Source organism: Callorhinus ursinus, unplaced genomic scaffold (assembly GCF_003265705.2).
Source record: "Callorhinus ursinus isolate GAN/ISIS: 27379988/994484 unplaced genomic scaffold, GSC_fseal_2.0 scaffold8, whole genome shotgun sequence".
Classification (NCBI taxonomy): domain Eukaryota; kingdom Metazoa; phylum Chordata; class Mammalia; order Carnivora; family Otariidae; genus Callorhinus; species Callorhinus ursinus.
The window spans coordinates 1,969,140-1,989,837 of NW_027397070.1; the positions used below are offsets into that span (position 1 = coordinate 1,969,140).

General features: G+C 45.1%; 2 protein-coding genes across 6 annotated transcripts; both read left to right on the forward strand.

Annotated features, from left to right (window-relative positions):
- Positions 1–16: 16 nt before the first annotated feature.
- Positions 17–11,435, forward strand: BCL2L2 (BCL2 like 2). 4 transcript variants are annotated; one of them, XM_073894966.1, is made up of 5 exons: positions 17–144; positions 443–530; positions 1,007–1,446; positions 7,672–7,754; positions 8,322–11,435. In XM_073894966.1, exons 3-4 carry the CDS (start codon positions 1,015–1,017, stop codon positions 7,750–7,752), a joined length of 513 nt encoding a protein of 170 aa, XP_073751067.1. In that variant the 5' UTR covers positions 17–144; positions 443–530; positions 1,007–1,014; the 3' UTR covers positions 7,753–7,754; positions 8,322–11,435. The 4 variants fall into 4 exon arrangements, with proteins under 4 accessions (XP_073751067.1, XP_073751066.1, XP_025726101.1 ...); XM_073894965.1 differs by having other exon boundaries at positions 7,672–11,435; XM_025870316.2 differs by lacking the exons at positions 7,672–7,754; positions 8,322–11,435 and adding an exon at positions 2,030–4,103.
- A 141-nt stretch (positions 11,436–11,576) lies between these two features.
- PABPN1 (poly(A) binding protein nuclear 1) lies at positions 11,577–15,539 on the forward strand. 2 transcript variants are annotated; one of them, XM_025870315.2, is made up of 7 exons: positions 11,577–12,058; positions 12,409–12,523; positions 13,233–13,300; positions 13,547–13,653; positions 14,110–14,197; positions 14,288–14,439; positions 15,372–15,539. In XM_025870315.2, the coding sequence occupies exons 1-7, from the start codon at positions 11,708–11,710 to the stop codon at positions 15,409–15,411; spliced, it is 921 nt and encodes a 306-aa protein (XP_025726100.1). In that variant the 5' UTR covers positions 11,577–11,707; the 3' UTR covers positions 15,412–15,539. The 2 variants fall into 2 exon arrangements, with proteins under 2 accessions (XP_025726100.1, XP_073751057.1); XM_073894956.1 differs by lacking the exon at positions 11,577–12,058 and adding an exon at positions 12,239–12,259.
- Positions 15,540–20,698: the final 5,159 nt, after the last annotated feature.

A 20,698-nucleotide genomic window follows, 5' to 3' on the forward strand; every position in this document is an offset into this window, starting at 1 on the left:
GGGCCCCATCATCACCCGGCGCCGGGCCCTCCCTCCCGCCCCCCCCTTTCTCCTCCCTCCTTCCTTCCTTCCCTTCCTCCCTCTCTCCCTCCCTCCCAGCTCCTGCACCAGGAAACGGCCTGGATCCTGGCAGCGGCCTGACCCGTGAGATCCCTAACCTGGCAGGCAGGCGGGGTTGGAGACTTGCTGAGGGTGGGGGTGAAGGAGGAGTTGGGCTCTTGGACTGCACTGGGGGGGAGCCCGGAGTAGAGATGGTATCGGCAGGAAGCCCTTGGCCCTGGGTTTCCCGGGAGGACAGTCATTAAACATGGATTCGGCCACACAGCTGGTAGAACGTTGGGGGCAGGGGCCGGTCCGGGGAGCTGCAACCCCAGCCTTTTTAGTCCAGACCCTGATCCCTGGCCTTCCCCGCCTAGCTCTGCTCTCCCCCTCCCCTTCCCAGGGCTCCACGCTGGCCAGGAGGATGAAAGGCCCCAGCTGGGGGCTCCTTGCCACCAGCGCTGGGTCCTAAGAGCTGCCATCCAGGCTGGGTGAGTGTCCCCTTCCTTCTCTGTTCTGGGCAGCCCTTTGCTTCTCCCACCTTTCCCTTCAGCCCCTGTCTCCTCCCCCCATCTTGTGCCTCTGCCAGCATCTTTACATCTTCCGTCTGGGGAGGTACTAAGCCCCTTCCTTTAGCCAAAAAGGTGTGTACTGTGGAAAGGGGGGTTGTAGGGGGGTGTTATAGAGCTAGTATTCTCCTATTATGGAAAGAATCTAAAGTATTTTAAAAATAAAATTTACTTGTTATGCATTTAGTGTGACATATTACGAATTTAATGGCCAGCCCCTCATGCCTGGGCCTCTCACCTTGACTTAATTCCCGTGTTCTTGCCCCTCCCTGCCCAGTGGTCTCTGAGCATTTCCTCCCACCTCTCTCCCTGTCTCACTGGGTTGGCCAAGCCTGAAGTACCCCTTCTGGCTCTCTGACCATATATTCATGCCAGTCTTTCATCCTTGACTCTTACAGCCGCCCGGATGGCGACCCCAGCCTCAGCCCCAGACACACGGGCTCTAGTGGCAGACTTTGTAGGCTATAAGCTGAGGCAGAAGGGTTATGTTTGTGGAGCTGGCCCTGGGGAGGGCCCAGCAGCTGACCCACTGCACCAAGCCATGCGGGCAGCTGGAGATGAGTTTGAGACCCGCTTCCGGCGCACCTTCTCTGATTTGGCAGCCCAGCTGCATGTGACCCCAGGCTCAGCCCAGCAACGCTTCACCCAGGTCTCTGATGAACTCTTCCAAGGGGGCCCCAACTGGGGCCGCCTTGTGGCCTTCTTTGTCTTTGGAGCTGCACTGTGTGCTGAGAGTGTCAACAAAGAAATGGAGCCACTTGTGGGACAAGTGCAAGAGTGGATGGTGGCCTACCTGGAGACACGGCTGGCCGACTGGATCCACAGCAGTGGGGGCTGGGTAAGGAGCTTCTCAGTTGCTGCTCTGCACACCCCTCTGCAAAGCTGGTCTCCAGAGGGAAGACAGGGGCTCTGGCTGGAGGCTGGGGGCTGAGTCTCCCTATTTGGGTGGAATCAGATGCCCTCACTCTGGGTGTCACGCTGGACTCTGCACTCCAGGGCTGCCATGCAGTCATCACTGGATGGGCTCATGGTCCAAAGCAGAGGACAGAATACACAGTGCCTGCAGGGAAATGGCATCCAGCTGTCGGGAACTTTTTACACCAGCGTAGGTGACATGGGTGGGGGGTTTCAGCAATGGGCGGTGGTCAGGAAAGCCTTGGCAAAGGATGCCAGTTCTGAGCAAAAATTTTGGCCAGGGAGAGGCTGGGATTCACTTGAGGCAGAGAGGGCAAATGAGCCAGGCGCTCATGGGGGATGATGGGGGCTTGCCGCCAGTAGAGCTTTGGCTGGAGAGGAGCTGGGTATGGGGTAGTGCTTGCAGTGGATGGAACTGGAACTCTTCCTCTCCTCTTTCCTCCACTCTTTCCTCTCCTGATATCCCTTTCTCCTTCTTTCTCTCCTACTTCCCTTCTCTCCCACAGGCGGAGTTCACAGCTCTATACGGGGACGGGGCCCTGGAGGAGGCGCGGCGTCTGCGGGAGGGGAACTGGGCCTCAGTGAGGACAGTGCTGACAGGGGCCGTGGCACTGGGGGCCCTGGTAACTGTAGGGGCCTTTTTTGCTAGCAAGTGAGAAAGTCCAGGGACAGGTGGGGCTAGGTGTGGCTGGGGGACAGGAGAGCAGGAACAGAACAAGAGAAATGCCCTTGGAAGAAGTGGGGTGAATGGATGAGCATGGAACGGGGATGGGAAGGGGCAGGGTACTGTGTGAAGGAGCTGTGTGTGCCAGGCAGGCAGTTGGAAGGATGAGCTGGAGACATTAGGGAATGTATTGGAAAGTATTTGGGGGCCAGGAGATGAAGTCATTCCAGGGTTGGGAGGAGGTGGGAGAGATCATGTCTCTAGGTGTAGGCACACAAAACTATACCTAGAGCCTAATTTGTAGCCCTGAGGGAGGTTGACTTGCATAAGGGATTGTGTCTCCTTTGGATGAGTGAGATTTGGGGAAAACATAGAAGGTACAACCCCTTGAAATGGAAGCTTGAGGTTCTCGGGTGATAGGGAGAGGTGGCTGTGATGGTGGGCTGCTTGGACACGCGTGTGCATGTGCACGCATGCTCGTGTGCATGCTGGGCTGCTTGTCTAACCTGCTGGTGGCCGTATTCAAGGAGAAAACTTCCCCTGTTGGACTGGCAAGAACAAGGGCCAGTTCTCTGTCCCTCCTCCCAACCCTCTCCTCCCCCCTCTCCTTGTCCCCATGCCTCAAGGCTGTGGGAGAAACACTGTATCCAGAAGAGGGCTTTGGGCACTTTCCGGCAGAAAGTCATTATCATTAGCAGGGCTTTGGAGAGAAGAGAAGTTCTGTGGCTGGCCTTGTTGCTTCACCAACCCCATTCCTTGTGCATCATACTTGCTGCTGCCTCCTGGGCTCTGAACAAAAACAGGGCTGCGGAGCCTGCAGCGGGTGGGTGGGGGGGAGGGGCTGGACCTATCTGCCACCCTCCTCTCCCACTGGGGCACACTGGTGCCTAAAGTGTTCCCTGTCTCTGGGACCTTCTGTACCCAAACTTAAACTCTAAATTGGGACTCTGATTTTCCTTTGGAGTATGTGGAGGTAAATGTTGATCTAGAGTACAGTCTGGGTCCTGCACTGTGTCTCAGTGAGACTGCTGATGCCTTGAGAGGAACATTCCAGCTCTGAACCCCATGGGTGTGAGGGTGACCTGTACTCCGTGACTGGCCTATTCCATGTAGTGGGCTTTGGTGCTGCTTTGTCGAGGGCCAGGTGTATGGGTTCTAGAGTACCTACCATGACCTAGAAGCATTTATATTTTCTTTGAAGCCACGCTGTTTGCATGGGTGTTACTTGTCTGTACCTCAGAGTCTGAGGACACTAACTTTAGAGCTCGCAGTCCTCTAGAACAGATTCAGATTATAGCTTTTTCTTTTGAGAGAGAAATGATTTCACTCCAGATGCATGTCCTGAGCCAGACCTCACTGCTGCACTTCCCAAGGTCCTCAAGTTGCTGCTCTCCAATGCTGACTTCAGACACAGTGCTCTAGAACCCTGCCCTTGATCCTGAGCACTGATCAGCTTAGCTAGACCATGGTTGACTCTTCTTGGAGATTTTCATTTGGTCCCAGGATGTGGCAACATAGTTGTACTCACAAGAATGTGGGACCAAAATTGGCCTCAGGTGTTTAGCCCAGACTTTGGCTTTTGAGAGAGGGCTGCACTTTTTAATGGTATTTACAGGGGAGGTGGTAGACTGCATGTGCCCCTTGGTCTGTTGTGAGTATGCTGATACCAGAAACTCAGAGCTGGTCTGTGGCAAGAAGTTGGGGGTGGGGGTCTCTGACTCGCTCAGGACAAACTGGACCAGTGGTTTTCAGACTGCTTGGCAGAGCCCTGAAGTTTCCTAGGGCTTGCCTCAGGAGTCCTTGGGGAGGTGAAGAGGGGGTGCTAAGCAGGCTGGGCTACATGTCCTTAAACAGAATAGCTCCCCTTGTAGCTGTCTTACATATCGGGGTTCAGGGTAAGATTTTATTTGCATTAAGGGGTTTGCTGCTGAAAAGAGAAAAACAATGTTGGAAAAACCACTGACTAGACCATCAGCTCCAAATTGGAGCCCGCGCTCCCCCAGGTTTGGGGCAGACTCTTCACCCTCCCTTCTACCACAGGACGCCTATCCCTGTTAGCTCTCCTGGGGGCCTTTAGCAAACCAGAGCAGCAGGGACCATGGTCAGGTAATCAAAATTCTCTGCTCTGAGGCCTTCACACCTGGGTGGAAGGAGAGGTTGTTTTCTGAAAGGGGAAAGGGCTTGGATTCCCAGAAGCATAGCTTGCTTGGGACCGTAGCGGGCAGTTTTGATCTGTTGTCCTGTCCTTTTTAGCTTGAGGGGCAATGGAAACCCCAGAGACTCTTCTGTCAGGGAAAACTAGAGACTCTCTTCTAGAGCCATATAGTTCCTTGGGATTAGCTCTTGGCCAGGAAGGCTGAGTATGGCTCCCAATTTTTAAATCTATTTCATTTTTTTTAAAAATAAGGGAAAAAAAAATCTAATTGCCATTTTTCAGAGATTAAATAGGTGGAGAGGGCGTTTCTTGCTTTCCAGAGCCCAAAGGGACAAATAGGGACTTGCTTAGGCCAAGGAAGGAGCAGAAGTAGGGCAACTAGGTCCTGCAATTATTAATCCCACTCCCCACTTATTCTAGGGTATATACTATTTTACTTTTTTAAATCATAAAATGGCGGGAGAACAGATTTGGTTAGTTTAGAAGAAAAGAAAAAGCTCTATAAATATAAATATATATTCCTGTATTTTTATTTAATAATTTATAAATACCAAGTTCATTTGACTTTTATTTTTGTGTAATATGTAATGGTCGTATTAAAAAAAATAAATAAAGCCCAGAAGTTTAATGAGAAGTACTGAGCAGGGTTTGTGACTTCTACGCTCTGTAGCCTGGTGTCAGGACATTTCTTGATCTAATCATCTCTTCATGACCTTGGTAAGGGCAAGAATTAGGGTAACAGGGATTTCAGAAAGTGTTGAGACGAAAAAGAAAAGAAAATCAGAGTTGCTCCCCTGTCTTCCAACTCCTGCCAAATGCCCAAAGCCAAGAGCTCCATCTGTGCCAACCCAAATCTTAAGAGGGTGTGTGTCTACAGTACTTTGGGATGGCTACAAATGAAAAACAAACCAAAACAAAGAAAACTTACCCCAAATCTTTGTGTGATGGTAATCAAGTCCCCAGTTGTGGTTCAGCCTCTAATGATAATGAGCATTTCTCCCCAGTACCCTGCTGCCTACTTCTGGCAAAAATGGAGTCCCTGCTTTCTTTCCTGGCCCCGAGATCCTGGGTTTCAGCCATTTTAATGCAAACAGCTAAAGTGGATGGAATCTACAGGAATTATTCAGCCCATCCCTCTGTACTTCTAGTCTAGGACCACGTCAAAATAATATCTGACAGAAATAGTGATTGTAATTTCAAATTCTAAGCAGGAATTTCTAGTCTTTATATAATCCAGTGCAATTAAATTGCATTTGGATTTATGTGTCAAATTGTAGTTAGAAATATACTGCTCAGAGGAGAGTTTCCATTCTCTCTCTATAGAAAATCAACAGGGCAAGCCATATTAAAATCTGAGAGTGGCTTGGTGAACATGACATTAGGGGAAAGAGAATTAGATGCTCTTAATAGTTAATATTGTCAGGCTATGAGAGCATTTATCTTCACTGCAGTGTGACTGAATTGATTGATTGATTTGTATTTGACTAGTTCCTTCCAAAAAGCATTTGCAACATCTTATCATAATACACAAAAGACAAAACAATAGGAAAATACGGATTTTTAAAGTAGAAGTAAAGGGTAAATTGAAATATTACAACAGGATGGCAGCACAGGGAAAATTAATGTACAGAAAAGCATTCTATAGGTATTATTTCTGAATACTAAAGTTAAGCTATGAATTTGGCCTTGAGCTTTCTTGGCAGCTAAGGCAAATTGGAAAACACAAGAAGATTCACATTCCTGTTAGGATTTAGAAAAGCCTGTCAATTCCTTAAGATGGGCGAAAACTTCTTTTTTTTTTTAAGATTTTATTTATTTATTTGAGAGAGCGAGAGCACATGAGAGGGGGGAGGGTCAGAGGGAGAAGCAGACTCCCTGCTTAGCAGGGAGCCCGATGTGGGACTCGATCCCTGGACTCCAGGATCATGACCTGAGCCGAAGGCAGTCGCTTAACCAACTGAGCCACCCAGGCGCCTGATGGGTGAAAACTTCTGTGGCTCTTCTGAGATGATATAGAGGATATCACCCTCTGTAACACCTGACAGTAAATATGATGTTGAGTTTTGCACCAGTATTTCTCATAGAAACACCAAATGGGGATTCAGTAGGTCCTAAGCTTGTTTTATCAGGCTCATCACAATTTAGCCCAAAGATACCCTATGATGCTCTAATATAGGGCTAAATTTCAGACTATCTAAATAGATAGATGGATTATCCTTCAGACATTTCTTCATGAATGTCATTTCTCCAAATGGTACTTTTGATAAAAGTTGGGCAACATTTAGTTACAGTTTCTAGCAAATAGATGGATTATAGACATTCTGTGTTTTTTCTTAGGAGCAGATCCTTTGAAAACTTTAAAAGCTGCCTTAAATGTGGATAGTGTGACATAAATTAAGAATATTTTAAAAATCAATGAGAAAACGTAATATAATGGAAATCTATGTAGTTCTTTACCGATTCAATCATTCATTCGTGCAAATATTCAAGCCTCTTCTGTGTGCTAAGCACAGTTCTAGGCACTGAGATAGAGAAGTGCACAGACACAAATTTCTGCCCTCATGTTAGTTACATTCTAATAAGGGAAACAAACAAAAACTAAATACATAAGTTCATCTCGCAATATTCATTAACATGACATTTCACGTTACGAGGTGGTAAATGCTGTGAAGAAAAATAATTCATTAGTATGGAATTGGGAAGGTGTTAGTATAGATTTCAATGTTAAATAGAATAGTCAGGGAAGCCCTCATTTCTAAGGTGACTTTTTTGAGTAAAGTCATGGAAAATGAAATTGGAAAAATATTTTTATTGATACAGAAAGATGTTTCTGACTTAGTAAAAAAGAAAATAGAAAATAATATATACAGTATGATCCCAGTTTGCTAAAATAAATATATAAATATATGTGTGTGTGTGCCTCTATATGTATTCATGTATTGAAAATTTCAGGAAGGGTATATGCCAAAATATCATTAGTGTTATCTCTGGGTGTTGGATTTTACTGGTGATTTTATTTTGTTCTTCCTACCGTCAGTATTTTCTGATCTTTTCATAAAGAACACATATTTCTTGTACAGTATACTAAAACAAGTTTTCCAGGTACAAAGTTTTTAAGAAGTTAACCAAGCAGAATAGAAAATAAGCAGCCCAATGGAGGTTCTTTCTCATTTAATAAGGACACCTCACTTCCCTGCAAGGACAGACCTAGGGAGTTAAGGTAGGCAAGGCTAGACTTTGCATTAGAAAATAATTGGGAGTTGGTGCACCTGGGTGGCTCAGTTGATTGGGCATCCAGCTCTTGATCTCAGCTCAGGTCTCCATTTCAGGGTTGTGAGTTCAAGCCCCATGTTGGGCTCAGCCCCCCCAAAAAACAACAAAGAAAATTATTGGAGTCCACTCCCCAGTAGAGGTAAGTAAATGATCAAGGCTTCAAGCTTCTATATCAGCACTGTCCAACAGAAATATAATGCAAGCCATATATGTAGTTTTACATTTTCTAGTAGCCTCATTAAAAAAGCAAAACGAAACAGGTATAAAACTAATTTTAGTAGTGTTTTACTTAGGCCAGTATATAAAAATTATTATAATTTCAACCTATAATTAATATTACAGCTATTAATTTATTTTACAGTTGCTTTTTCATACTAAGTCTTTGAAATTTTGTGTATATTTGACACTTTCAGTACATCTCAAGTCAGACTACTCATGTTCCAAGTGCTCAAGGCATGTGTGCTAGTGGGTACCATATTAAACAATATATTTCTAGATTATAGAGAATTATTATAGCAGGCAAAAAAAGCAAGAGTTAAAAATAAGGATGAAACTACCAAGGAGCCAAGTATTTATGTAGTTTAGTGAGACAGCTTTTTCCTTTTGGACAGAACTGGAGATGCCCTCATCCATTTTGTACTGATTTAATTCTCCTTTTCTTAAGTCCACTAACCATTCACTTTTATTAACACATTTTTCCTTCTAGGGTACAGCATCACTGATTTTCAGTTTTCCCGAAACTCCATGGCCTCTACTGAGAGGTTATTACTGAAGGAAAATTATACTCATGATGGGTAAATTTCACATCATTACATACTAATTTCTTACAAATTCATTCTTAGAAACTTATCTCTTTGATGTTTTCTATGCATCAACAATGGGCAAGATATTAAAATTATTATGGAAGATCATTCAGTTAGCATTTATTGAGCACACAGTAATGGGCAATGGGTATACAAATATAATTAAGACGATGTTTCTGCCTTTTGCAGTTTACAGTCTAATAGGGAAGTATCTTACTTTACAAGTCACCATTCAAATCTTTTTAAATGTGTCTTTAAAAGTAATCATGCTTACTAGAGTAAGTTTGGAAGTTGGAGGGTTAATTTTAAATAAAAATAATATATTGTGGAAAAATCATAGAGCATGGAGAAGTATAAATCAAGTATAATCCTACTACTCAGAAAGTACCACTGTTAACATTTTGGCATATTTCTTTCCCATCTTCTATCTGTGCTTCATTTAGGATCATACTGTATGTACAATTTTCTATACTACAATTCTGCTTACTGTTTTATTGCACAAATTTCCCTTGTCATTAAAAATGTTTTGAAGGCAAAATGACTATAAAAAGTTATATCTATGTGTGTATAATAATTTTTCTGAATGTGCCCACTTGGACATTCAAATTGCTTACATTTTTTCACTTTGATGAACGTCTTTATTCTCAGATGTTTATCCAGTTTTTAGATTATTTCTTTAGAGCAGAGTATAAGAAATACAATCACTGGGTTAAGAATCTCAACAGTTTGAAAGCTTTTAGTACATATTACCAAAGAAAAGATTGAAGTGGTTCTTTCTCCCTTTTTTCCCCAAGTCCAAGTTATTTTTTTAAAAATAAGATATCATAATCACACTTTAATCATACTTTAAATACAATTTTACATTCTACTTCTTTGGCCTAACAAGAATTATTTTTGCATGTTATTACATGCTATGTGTAGCCTTCTTAATAGGTGTATAATAATCTTTGGGTATAATTACAGTCTGCCTAATCATTTGTCTATTATTGGAATTTAGTCTTTTTCCAATTTTAACATCATATATAATGTAATCTTTGTGTATCAAAGCAGACCTTATAGTAATTTTGATCTAAGCTTTGAAAGCTAGCTCTGAGTTCCCTGGTTTTTTTTTTTTTCCTCCTCCGCTCACTTTTAATTAGTTCCATGACTTGGGCAAGTTACTTCACTCTTTCTTCACCCCCTCAAAGAGGTTATAGTTTTGGAAATATTTGCTTCATAGAGTTGTGAGAATTCAATGAGATAATAAGGAGTCTAGGATTGTGCCTGTTACAAAATCAAGTACTCAACAAAAATTGGATTTGGAGGGATTATAAAAAAAATCCCATTTCCCTTGATATGTTTAAACCAGGCACCAATAAAACACAAAAATATTGATTAGATTAGGATTAGTAGAAGACCTTGTTCTTCCAGTGACCCCACAGTCTTTTAGAGCTTGTCTTCCCAGCGCAAGTTAGTTCTCCCAGACCGCTGGAGCTGAGATGGCTGCTGAAGTAATTTTCAGTGAAATTTTAAGCGACTCTGACTGCTTTGAATCCCCCTGTTCCTGAGGTAAGGATTTGTGAGAAAAAGTGAGGGTGAGGGAAAGAGTGGGGTATACTGAGAAGCTTTTGACTTTTGGTTTGTCAAAAGGATCCAAGGGATCTCCTCTTGTCAAATCTCCCCACTCCAGCCATACACATCCTACTGGGGTTGTCTGATTAACTAATTTGGTTGGGCTCATTTGAATCTGGCTGTAAAGCCGAAACTTGGTCTGGCTACAAATAACCCTCTTGCAAACTTAGCACCGTCGTTCCTTGCTTTTAATAAATGTATAGTATCACTACTACAAAATGGCAACCCTGCTTTCCAGGGCCAGGTCTCACAGGTTATCTCAGAGTGGAAACGTGTGGTGGGAACCTGCCTCGAGGAATTCCTCTGCGTCTGGAGGAATTCCTCTGCGTCTGAAGGAAGGTTTGGGGGCTGGGAAAGCGTTGAAGAATGAGGGTGGCACCCAGATCCCCAATCAGTGCAAACATTTACTGACACCTACTATGTACAAAGCAGTGGAGCTGCAAATATAAATAGGATCCAGCCTCTTATCTCCATACTCTGACAATGTAGGACAAAATGATTAAGCGCAGTGGATGGAGGTAGGCCTGCTTGTCATGGGAAAGGAGAGGAGGCTAGCAGAAGGTTTTGCACCAGAGGTGGTGCTGGGGCTTGCAGTGGTCTGGTTGAAGAGTCACTTTGTGTACAGAGGCACAGAGCCGGGTGCAGGTACACCCCCTGGAATGAGGAGTGTAGAAATAACATTGTGAAGTAGGCTGGTCCTGAGGCCTCTAAGGCCACGGTAGAGTTTTACTTGTACCTGGCCAGCAAAGGGGAGCCAGCTCAGTCTGGTAGCAATGGAAGGGTGACACTGTAATCTGAGAGACCTATTAGGGGGCTGTAGCAGTCTTAGAAACAGGCTGAAACTGGGGCATAAGCAGAGGACTTGGAAAGTATGCCTGTGCAAGGAAGACAGATCAGACAGGAATACTAGCTCTGGAATGAGGATTTCTTCCCGCTTTCTGGTTTGGGAGACCCGATGGATGTTGGTACCAATAACCTCGATGGGAAAAGTAAGCTCCTTACTGGAGAGCTCCATTCAGAACCTCCATTTCCAGCAACATTCCATCTACCGGTCCTTTCCTGGTCAGCAACCCAGTTCCAGAAACCGCCTCAAGGTGTTCGGCCTCTGCTTTCCAACAGCTCTCTAGTTGGCAACCAGTAGTGTCAAGATGGCGGCCCCTCTAAGGACTAGTCATGTGACCTCGGGTTTCCATTGCTGGAAGCCTGGCGGTCCGTTGCGGGGCAAGGTTCACCTGTCTCGAAACGGGTGTTAGCCCTTCGAATCTCACGAGCCAATCGGCATCTGAGACGGCCACTGCGGCGAGGCGATCGGAAGATTGGCCCTCTCCCCTCGCCCAGCCAGCGGCCAATCACCGGGCATCATATGCTTCGCGGACCCGCCTGCAGGCGGGCTGGGGGGGGGGGGAGCAGGAATGTCGTCACAGCGTGGCGGTATTGTTACCTAAGGACTTGAGAGGAGGTGGAACGTATCTTGATTGACAGACTAATTCCCCTACCGGGATTTGAGAATTTGGCGCAATATTCCCGCCTTGGGGGTGGGGTCTTATTTGATTGCCAAGTAATATTCCCCAATGGAGTCCTAGCTCATGGTGACGGGCAGGCTGCTAGACTAATGAATCCTCGGCGTGCCCGGCGCAGTTCTCCAATCGCCGGCTGGCGGGCCCCAGTCTGAGCGGCGATGGCGGCGGCGGCGGCGGCGGCAGCAGCAGCGGGGGCTGCGGGCGGTCGGGGCTCCGGGCCGGGGCGGCGGCGCCATCTTGTGCCCGGGGCCGGTGGGGAGGCCGGGGAGGGGGCCCCGGGGGGCGCAGGGGACTACGGGAACGGCCTGGAGTCTGAGGAACTGGAGCCTGAGGAGCTGCTGCTGGAGCCCGAGCCGGAGCCCGAGCCCGAAGAGGAGCCGCCCCGGCCCCGCGCCCCCCCGGGAGCTCCGGGCCCTGGGCCTGGCTCGGGAGCCCCCGGCAGCCAAGAGGAGGAGGAGGAGCCGGGACTGGTCGAGGGTGACCCGGGGGACGGCGCCATTGAGGACCCGGTGAGGGAAGGAGGGCGAGCGAGCAGGCCCGGCCGTGTCACGGGAGGCCCAGAGCTCGGGCGAGCGGGAGGCAGGCGGGGGGTGGGGGGGGGCGGGGAATAACGTGGCTGGGGCAGGGCTGGGGACGGATCCTCGACCGCCAGAAGGGGCCCAGCCGGGTTGATTCGGGCGTTATGGGTGCCTAGTGTTGCTCTAGAGAAGGTAGCTTGCTTTTCTTTTCATCGTGACCCGCGCGTGGGGCGAGGGAAATGGCCGAGCATGGTTAGGGCCGCGCTCCGACCGAGAGCAGGGCACAGCCCTTGCGTTGATTCTTCTTAAGCTCTTCTCCATACCCTCCCCACTCCTTGTAGGAGCTGGAAGCAATCAAAGCTCGAGTCAGGGAGATGGAGGAAGAAGCTGAGAAGCTAAAAGAGCTACAGAACGAGGTAGAAAAACAGATGAATATGAGTCCACCTCCAGGCAATGGTGAGTAACTGGCGGTTGCACGCGGAGCCCGGGGTCCTCGGAAGGGTTGTGCGAGCACGGGTTGTATGGGATTAGATGCTTGGGACCTTGGAACTGCTTGTCTGAGCAATTACTGGGCAGGTGCTGCGGTCATAGTCCATTGTGTGTTTCTCTGACCTTAGTGAGGCAAAAACCTATGTTTTGGTGATGGTAATCCTGTGCCTTTCTTTGTCCTTTTTACAGATGTGTTCTTCTTTGTTCTGTAGTCCACCTCTACTCTTTGTGGAGGTCGCTAACTGGCATTTGACCTTCAAGTCTCATAGTTCTTCCTTTAGTTGGAGACCCTTTAGTTAGGAGTCCTAAGAGAAACTGCTCGACTGCAGGGGGATGGGGGGGGCTTTCCCTTTAATCTAGAAATGTTGAGTTTGGGTTCCCTTGATTTTGTTCACTTTTCAAATGATTTCAGTCAAAGCTTTTCAACAGGGACTTGATTTGGGGGCAGGAGGGAATTCCTATACCATTTTCTCTGATTTTTAAGAATGTGTTAATCTGTTGCTTGATTTGTTAAAATGTTCAGCGAGTTCTTATTGTGTGGTAAACAGTATTCTTGGTAACGGGTACAGCAGGGAACAAAACAGACTAAAATCATTCCTTCACTCTAGTGGTAGTGGTGCAAAAATTGGTCAAGTAGAAAACCAGCTTTTTCCCCCTGATTCTTTTTTCTTCCAAGCTGGCCCAGTGATCATGTCCATTGAAGAGAAGATGGAGGCCGATGCCCGTTCCATCTATGTTGGCAATGTATGTATTAGGGTCCTGATTGGGGTTGGGGAAAGGAACATCTCAAGGATAGGTGGTGGATTTGGGGAGTATTGGGAGGGTTTGGAGGAGGTAAAAGGTAGTGGTGATCAGCAGAGGCTCTGGAGTTGGAAGAGAAAAGATTAGTTTCTTAGAGAACCAGATTTGATGTGCCTTGTCGTATATGGGTGGCCCAGCCTAGAGGCTAGGCAGGGTACTTGTGAAACATGACTGCCTCTACCCCCACAGGTGGACTATGGTGCAACAGCAGAAGAGCTGGAAGCACACTTTCATGGCTGTGGTTCAGTAAACCGTGTTACCATACTCTGTGACAAATTCAGTGGCCATCCTAAAGGGTAAGTAGGGAAGTAAAATCAGGTCATGGTAATCATATTTTAGAAATAGATAAATTATGTTTTATATTGATCAGTAAGTTAAAATAAGCGGTGTTCATCTTACAAGTTCGGGCATTAATGTTATATATCGGGTTGCACGTAAATGCCTCAGAGACCAGACAGGTAAAGATGAAGGCTAGTGTGGGTGGGATCATGAACTAGAAGAGGGAGTGACAGCTTTTGTTTAGCCCCAGCTGGTTCTGCTATATGGAAATCCAGGCCGTGTGTAAACTATTTTATACTTTTCCAAGAGTAGCTGGAAATTTAGATTGAAGTCTTCCATTCAAAAAATTTTCGACAAATAATTAAAAATGTGTCTACACTGTTACTTAAGCAAAGCATACCTGCAAGTTGGATTTGACATGTAAGCTGCTATTTGTAACTTCAGATAGATGAAATGACAATTATTTTTTTCAGGTTTGCATATATAGAGTTCTCAGACAAAGAGTCAGTGAGGACTTCCTTGGCCTTAGATGAGTCCCTATTTAGAGGAAGACAAATCAAGGTAAGCTCCATTGCCCATTGCTGTTCTGGTTCTGTGTAAACACGCCAGGCCTATTTCTAACGCTTTCTTTTGTACATCTCTCACTCTCAGGTGATCCCAAAACGAACCAACAGACCAGGCATCAGCACAACAGACCGGGGTTTCCCACGAGCCCGATACCGTGCCCGGACCACCAACTACAACAGTTCCCGCTCTCGATTCTACAGTGGTTTTAACAGCAGGCCCCGGGGTCGCGTCTACAGGTCAGGATAGATGGGCTGCTCCTCTCCCCCGCCTCCCATGAGCCCTGTATGTTTCCTTCTTTCCTGATCTGAGGAACCTCCCTCACTTACCCTCCCCTTGGTCTCCAGGGACTTGGTCTCCTGCCTGTGCAGGGTGAGGAAGGTAGTTGCAGGCCAGGCCAGGAGGCCAGTCTCATCCATCGTTTTCTGGAGCAGGAATTGGTGATAAGGGCTGGATCTCTCCACTCTGTTCTGAGAGATGCTTCTTCCCCCAGCCTTTTTTTTCCTTGAGAGTTGGTGGCAGTGAAGGTGTTTACACAGCAGGCCAGGAAGAACGGCCTCAGAGTAGTGAAGGCACTGCTTGGACATTTGCTACTTTTCCCAGAGTTAAGGAGGGGTTGAAGATTGAACCTCCCTTGGAAGAATACCAGAGGCTAGTTGATCCTCCTCAACAGCCACGTGGGAGGATACTGAGATATTTACTCTTTAACTGAGCCGGTGTTTTGCAAGGTTAACTTTCTCTCTGGGCCTTGTGTGGTGCCCATGTTGCTTTACTATCATCTCTCTGCCTTTAAATAGACAGAATAGGCATGTAGACCTTGGCTTTTCATAAGATTTACTTATCTGCTCCCAGGAATTAGGGAGGATCTGATGGTGAAGGCCTGGGGTTTAAGAGCTGTGAAGAACTGAAACTGGATAAATAATGAGTCCATTTTCTTGCCCCTATACCTCAGATGCACTTTTTTGCCTCTGGCAAGGTATTCTGTTAAATTGCCCCCTCCTATTTGCCAGGTGTGTCACAATTTCTGGGATTGTGGGGTCAGTTTTAGGATACTTGGAAATTTCTTTCCCCCATTCCCTGCACTGTAACTGGGGCAAGGGCCCACGGGGAGGGGCTTGTGCTGAACTCCTAAGTGATCATGTTAACACCTAACTCTCCTTCTTTCTTCCAGGGGCCGGGCTAGAGCGACATCATGGTATTCCCCTTACTAAAAAAAGTGTGTATTAGGAGGAGAGAGAGGAAAAAAGGAAAGAAGGAAAAAAAAAAAAAGAATTAAAAAAAAAAAAAGAAAAACAGAAGATGACCTTGATGGAAAAAAAAATATTTTTAAAAAAAAAGATATACTGTGGAAGGGGGGAGAATCCCATAACTAACTGCTGAGGAGGGACCTGCTTTGGGGAGTAGGGGAAGGCCCAGGGAGTGGGGCAGGGGGCTGCTCATTCACTCTGGGGATTCGCCATGGACACGTCTCAACTGCTCAAGCTGCTCCCCTTGTTTCCCTGTCCCACTTCACCCCCTTGGGGGCTGCTCAAGGGTAGGTGGGCATGGGTGGTAGGAGGGGTTTTTTTACCCAGGGCTCTGGAAGGACACCAAACTGTTCTGCTTGTTACCTTCCCTCCATCTTCTCCCTAACTTTCACAGTCCCTTCCACCTGCTCCTGTCCTGCCAGATCTGCCACCCATCCCACCCCTCTTTTCCGGCTCCCTGCCCCTCCAGATTGCCTGGTGATCTCTTTTGTTTCCTTTTGTGTTTCTTTTTCTGTTTTGAGTGTCTTTCTTTGCAGGTTTCTGTAGCCGGAAGATCTCCGTTCCGCTCCCAGCGGCTCCAGTGTAAATTCCCCTACCCCCTGGGGAAATGCACTACCTTGTTTTGGGGGGTTTGGGGGCGTTTTTTGTTTTTCAGTTTTTTGTTTTGTTTTGTTTTCCTTTGCCTTTTTTTCCCTTTTATTTGGAGGGAATGGGAGGAAGTGGGAACAGGGAGGTGGGAGGTGGATTTTGTTTATTTTTTTAGCTCATTTCCAGGGGGTGGGAGTTTTTTTTTTAATATGTGTCATGAATAAAGTTGTTTTTGAAAATAAAAATTTGTTTGGCCTTTTGGGTGTAAGGATTATTTATCTATTTTCCTATTTTCTCTTAGATCCCAGATGGCTGTTAATTCTCCTTTGTGGAAGTGCTGGTGTTGTGGAGGGGAAGTTCTCACTTAACCAATTAAGGAGTAGGAGTTAAAATTACAAGAGGAGCATTGTGTATTTAGTTGAGACTGATGAGTTTTCTGGGTAGCATGCGGCCTGATTGGCATTTGAGAGGTACACTGAATGAGTCTGGGATGTGAAAGAATGGCCAGATGAGAGTGATCTAGTAGCATGTCAGTGTGCACTACTGATTAAGCTTCACGTGCAAATGAATTACTCGCACCAGCAGCACTGGAGTCTTAGCTTGGGGTCTGGGTAGCCTTTCTTGTCTTTATCTCAAGGTAAGCTCAAAAAATGAGGGGAAAAGGCAGCAGTTTGCTAAGCTTATGCTATCTTCTGTAGCCACGTGATGACCACTTAATATGCTCAGCTAACTCATTTTGAATCATACTGTTAATTAGGACTCAACAACTAGTTTTCACTGATTTAGTATCTTGAGTTTAGTACTTGATCACATTAATAACCGATTACTCCATTGTATATTTTTTTTTTTTAAAGATTTTTATTTATTTGACAGAGAGATAGCACAAGTGGGCAGAGCAGCAGGCAGAGGGAGAGGGAGAAGCTTACTCCCCGTCGAGCGGGGAGCCTGACGTGGAGCTCAATCCCAGGACCCTGGGATCATGGACCTGAGCCGAAGGCAAACGCTTAACCAACTGAGCCACCCAGGCGCCCCTCCATTTTATATTCTTAATGTGAGATTGGTCTTAAAATTCTTGGGTGCTACATAGGCCCCCTGGCCCTGCTCCGGTCTTCTTCCTTACTTACAGGATTTTTTTTTTTTTTAGAGAGTGGCTTGGTTTTTTTTTTTTTAAAGAGTTCATTTATTTATTAATGAGAGAGAGGCAGAGGGAGAAGCAGGCTTCCCTCTGAGCAGGGAGCCTGATGCAGGACTCAATCCTAGGACCCTGGGATCATGACCTGAGCCGAAGGCAGAGGCCTAACCATCTGAGCCACCCATGCGCCCACTTTGAGGATTTCTAAATATTGGAACCTTTATATATTTTACTGTACCACTCATTTCTGTTCACAGGATATTTATGGTTCCCTCTGATCTAGGTGCTCTCTTCAGTAATCTTAGGTTAAAGAAATGAGGGATCTATATATCCATGAAGGCTTACCCCACTTCTCAAATGGCTTTGTATTCTGAATTCTCAGATCAGTGTTGACCACTTTAGCATTTGCTCATGTATTCTACTGCCTCCTGTTGCGTCATTTGTTGAGCATTCAGGGGTCTGTTCTCTAACTAGATTCAACTAGAATATTGCCTTGTAATCTGAATGTGGAGGTTTCTGCAGAGGCTGATTAGTAGGAGTCTGGATAGTTTCAATTATCAACTTGGCTAGAACAAGGTGGAACATCTTAATGCTGGGAAGTGTGAATGCCTTGAAGCTGGGAAGGTTTCTTCTATCCACCAGAGGGCACTAAATAGCTATCTAAAAAACCCCTATAAATTGCTGGATCTTGGACAGGGTGAATGTCATTTTTTTGACACTTCGTTTTTAATTTTGTATGTCCAGTCAATTCTCAACATCCTGCGCATTCTCTCCATTCTGTTTTAACTGCTTTAGCAACTCCGTCTTTAAGTGGGCTCCTGGTAGATGTGTGGCTCCAAACTGTTCATGTTGCCAGAAAGGCCCCTGTTCTACCACCAATAATTAACAAATGTACTTAGGTGTGGAACTAAGCCCTTTCCCAATTTGATCCTGTTTAAGTTTCCCTGCCACATCTTGCTCTACATCTGATGCCCTGTGCGTTCCAGTTGAATTGTGCTGTACTCATTCCATCTACTCTCAGAATCATAAGGTAAAAGCCAAGCACCAAAGCCAGAAACCTTCATTCCCTAGTCATGAATGAATCACTTCTGCTCTCAGGGCAAATTGTTCCTATCTCTGTTGAGCACTTCATGGTTTTATAATTAAAATAACTACATCTTTGTTTCCTCACTAGACTGCAAGCTCCTCGAGGGCATGGATTGTGCCAACTTTGTAGGTGCTCAGAAGGTGTTAATTCTTGGGAGTTCCCTTTATCCTGGACCTGCTTGTTCCTATCCTCACAAGAATCAGATTTCCCTCCTTACCTGGTCTTCTAATTTTTCCTGTATCTTAGTGATTTTAGGGGGACTGGCATGGAAGGAAAGTTGCTTTCCTTGGGAAGGATTGCTTATTTTTTGGTCAGTCACTCCTGATGAGCCACCTCTTAACCAAGAGATTGGAATGAACTTAGTCTCACTGGAATTATGGGGGAGGGGAGTGTTTAAGAGATTTGGGGGAGCCTGTCTACAAGATTTCTCTGGAGTGAGAGTGAGTCAGAGAACTTTAGAGGGACTATGACTGATACAAAATGAAAGAAGACAACCCAGAACTTTTTCAGATAGGATTTGCCCAACCTGACATCAGCAATAGAGAAAAATGGTTGCTGTTTTTTTTTCAAACCTTTTTTTTTTTTTTTCAAAAAAATGGTTGTTCTTCTATATGGTTGAAATGAATAGCTTTTCTTAAATCATGATCTAATTTTAAAACCTCTTTCAACTCTGCTAATGCTAATTTCTCATGCTTCTTTCTCTTTATTTGTGCTTGTGGTAATCTGATTGAACAGACATTTACTATTTACCAAGTGCTGGGCACTATTCTGGGTGCTAGCATTTGTTAAAGAAGACTCATTTAGTAGGAGAACTTTAATTTTATTTGCTGAAAGGAAAGTGTCAGTTTGCCATAACTCTGACTTGCATCCCACTGAAAGCTGTATAGATTGTGTTAGATATAGTTCACATACCATAAAAATTTACTTTTTAAGTGTACAATTCAGTGGTATTTAGTGTAACATTTATATGGTGATGGTTATATATATATATAATCACCATTACCTAATTTTAGAGCATCTTCATAACCCCCAAGAACCCTGTATCCATTAGCAAGCACTCCTAACTTTCCCTCCCCCTAGCAACTATTAATTTTTGTTTCTCTGACTATGCCTCTTCTGGATATTTCATATATATGGGGTCATACAATATGTGGCCTTTTGTGTCTGGCTTCCTTCACTTAGCATCATGTTTTGAAGGTTCCATGTTGTAGCATGTATCAGTACTTCATTTCTTTTCATAGCTGGGTAGTATCGTTTCGATCGACCACATTTTGATTACCCATGAGTTGATGGACATTTGCATTTTTCCTTTTTTTTTCTTTTTTCTTTTCTTTCTTTTTATTATTAGGGACAGTGCTGCTACAAGCTACACAATTTTCTGTGAACATACCTTTTCATTTTTCTTAGGTATATACCTAGGAGTGTAATTGCTAGGTTATCAGGTAATAAACTGTTTAAGCTTTTGAGGAACTGCTGGGCTGTTTTTGAAAGCAGCTGCATCATTTGATGTTTCTACCAGCAGTGAATGAGGGTTCCACTTCCTCATCAAACTCATTACTGTCCATCTTTTTGATTACAGCCATCCTAGTGGGTATGAAGTATCTCCTGTTTTTTATTTGCATTTCCCTAATGACTAATGATGTTGTGCATCTTTTCTCGTGCTTACTAGCCATCTGTATATCTTCTCTGAAGAAACGTCTGTTTGGATTCTTTGCCTACTTTTTAATTGGCTTATTTGTCTTTTTATTGGTGAGTTGTAAGAGTTCTTTCTATATGCTGAATATTAGATGCTTATAATTTGCAAATATTTTCTCCCATTTTGTAGGTTGCTTTTTCACTTTTCTTGATAGTATCCTTTGAAGCACAAAAGTTATGAAGATTTGTGCCTATGTTTTCTAAATTTTTTTTTTTTTTTTAAGATTTCATTTATTTGAGTGAGAGCGTGAAGAGAGCACAAGCAGGGGGAACAGCAGAGGGAGAGGGAGAAGCAGACTCCCCACTGAGCAGGGAGCCTGATGTGGGGCTCAATCTCTGGACCCTGAGATCATGACCTGAGCCAAAGGCAGCTGCTTAGCCAACTGAGCCACCCATGTGCCCCTGTTTTCTCCTAAAAGTTTTATAATTTAGCTCTTATATTTAGGTCTTTGATACATTTTGAATGACCTTTTGTGTGTGGTGTGAGGGAGAGGGCTACTTCATTCTTCTGCATGCAGATACACATTTGTCTCAGCACCATTTGTTTAAAAAGCCGTTATTTCCTCACTAAATGGTGTTGGGACCTGTTGAAAATTAATTAACCATGAATGTATAGGTTTATTTCTGGAGTCTCAGTTCTACTCCATCGATCTGTATAGCTGTCCTATGCCAGTACTACACTGTGTTCATCACTGTACCTTTGTGATAAGTTTTGGAAGTGGGAAGTATGAAGCCTCCAAGTTTGCTCT

What these genes read in the sequence shown, in the direction of transcription:
- PABPN1 (XM_025870315.2), top strand. Translation starts at nt 11,708, where the DNA reads ATGGCGGCGGCGGCGGCGGCGGCAGCAGCAGCGGGGGCTGCGGGCGGT. An exon ending in GTTCCATCTATGTTGGCAAT is followed by an intron (nt 13,301 to 13,546) that starts GTATGTATTAGG and finishes CTACCCCCACAG; the next exon opens with GTGGACTATGGTGCAACAGC. An exon ending in TTCAGTGGCCATCCTAAAGG is followed by an intron (nt 13,654 to 14,109) that starts GTAAGTAGGGAA and finishes TATTTTTTTCAG; the next exon opens with GTTTGCATATATAGAGTTCT.
- BCL2L2 (XM_025870316.2), top strand. Translation starts at nt 1,015, where the DNA reads ATGGCGACCCCAGCCTCAGCCCCAGACACACGGGCTCTAGTGGCAGAC. An exon ending in TCCACAGCAGTGGGGGCTGG is followed by an intron (nt 1,447 to 2,029) that starts GTAAGGAGCTTC and finishes TCTCTCCCACAG; the next exon opens with GCGGAGTTCACAGCTCTATA.